This window comes from Nanorana parkeri, unplaced genomic scaffold (genome assembly GCF_000935625.1).
Source record: "Nanorana parkeri isolate BGI_ZX_2015 unplaced genomic scaffold, ASM93562v1 scaffold282, whole genome shotgun sequence".
NCBI classification, from domain to species: domain Eukaryota; kingdom Metazoa; phylum Chordata; class Amphibia; order Anura; family Dicroglossidae; genus Nanorana; species Nanorana parkeri.
Window position 1 is genome coordinate 1,503,209 of NW_017306550.1, and position 1,154 is coordinate 1,504,362.

At 44.8% G+C, this 1,154-nt stretch overlaps 1 protein-coding gene across 4 annotated transcripts in view; it reads left to right on the forward strand.

The window, feature by feature from the left end:
* The first annotated feature begins 6 nt into the window (after positions 1-6).
* MSI1 (musashi RNA binding protein 1) overlaps positions 7-1,154 on the forward strand; it is a 27,091-nt gene continuing 25,943 nt past the window's right edge. For all 4 annotated transcript variants that reach the window (XM_018557423.1, XM_018557424.1, XM_018557425.1 and 1 more), the window contains exon 1: positions 7-107. In XM_018557423.1, coding sequence (XP_018412925.1) covers positions 49-107 — 59 coding nt within the window. In that variant the 5' untranslated portion in view covers positions 7-48. The remainder of the gene's footprint in view (positions 108-1,154) is intronic.

Here is a 1,154-nt window from a genome sequence, read left to right on the forward strand (position 1 = left end):
CTCTTGTCCCGGGAGCTGCCTCCGTTCTCAGGAGCCGCCAGAGACCGAATGGAGACAGAAGCGCCCCAGCCCGGACTGTCGCCCCCGGACTCTGCGCACGATCCTTGGTAAGGCACTCCATTTTGCTCGTCTGCCATGTGCCACCTTCCCTCCATGTTCTTTTATGCCATGATGGGCTTCACAAGGGCATCCGATGGGAGGTACCTGGGCACAATGCTGCGAGTCACCCGAGGCGCCGTGCTAGAAGTTTAAAGGGGGCCTCGATGTGGGAAGGTGTACCGGGGACACTGTGAACCAGGGGACACGGTAATTGGAACCCTTCTGCAGATGGAGGGATGAGATGAGTATCGCGATTGATGGGAAAGTGAGTGAGATGAGGCTGGGAGTTCCAGGTCACTGGAGTCCCTGTGCTGGCTAAACTTTAATTGCCATGAAGATGACCGAACGTGCAATCAGCACTTGTGTCTTTGTGTACAAGTACAATACGTGTCTCCTTTAACCCACACATGACTTTGTGTGTGTGTGTCTTCCCTTCTTGCTGCATGAATGGTACCCAATCACTATAGATTCTGAAAATAGGGATCTTGTTACCTGCTAAAGTAATGGGGGCTTGTGCTCAGGGTTCCTAATCATAATCTATATGGATTGTGAGTAAAAATAACTGTATGAGTAAAAGTGTGAGTGGAAGTATTCTGGCCAGGAAAGATTCAATACTACATCAGACTACTAGAGATGATTTATATTTATAAACATGGATGCTGTGTGATTCTATTACTGACAATGTATTAGACAATATCTACTGTTTTCTTTCCAGCTGCACTTATGTCGGGTTCATTTTACCAATCGTATATGGAGTATTCTGTTGTATCATTGCTTTTTAATGTGTATAATAATATACAGGAGCTGGATGGTAGTGATAAGGCTTCAAGAATAAAATAAAAGGATGCACGGAAAGCTCAATCTTCACACTTCTGTTCAAGTTTTGTCTTCAGCAAAAAAAACTTCCACAATAAGTCTTGGCAGCAGCTTGTGTTTATTACTCTAGTTGGATGACATCGCTATAGAAGTAGCCTGAAAAAGCATAGGTCTCAGATATAGAAATTGCCTTGGCTTTCGTTATCAATAAGGTGCATTTAGTTCCCCTATATCTCCGT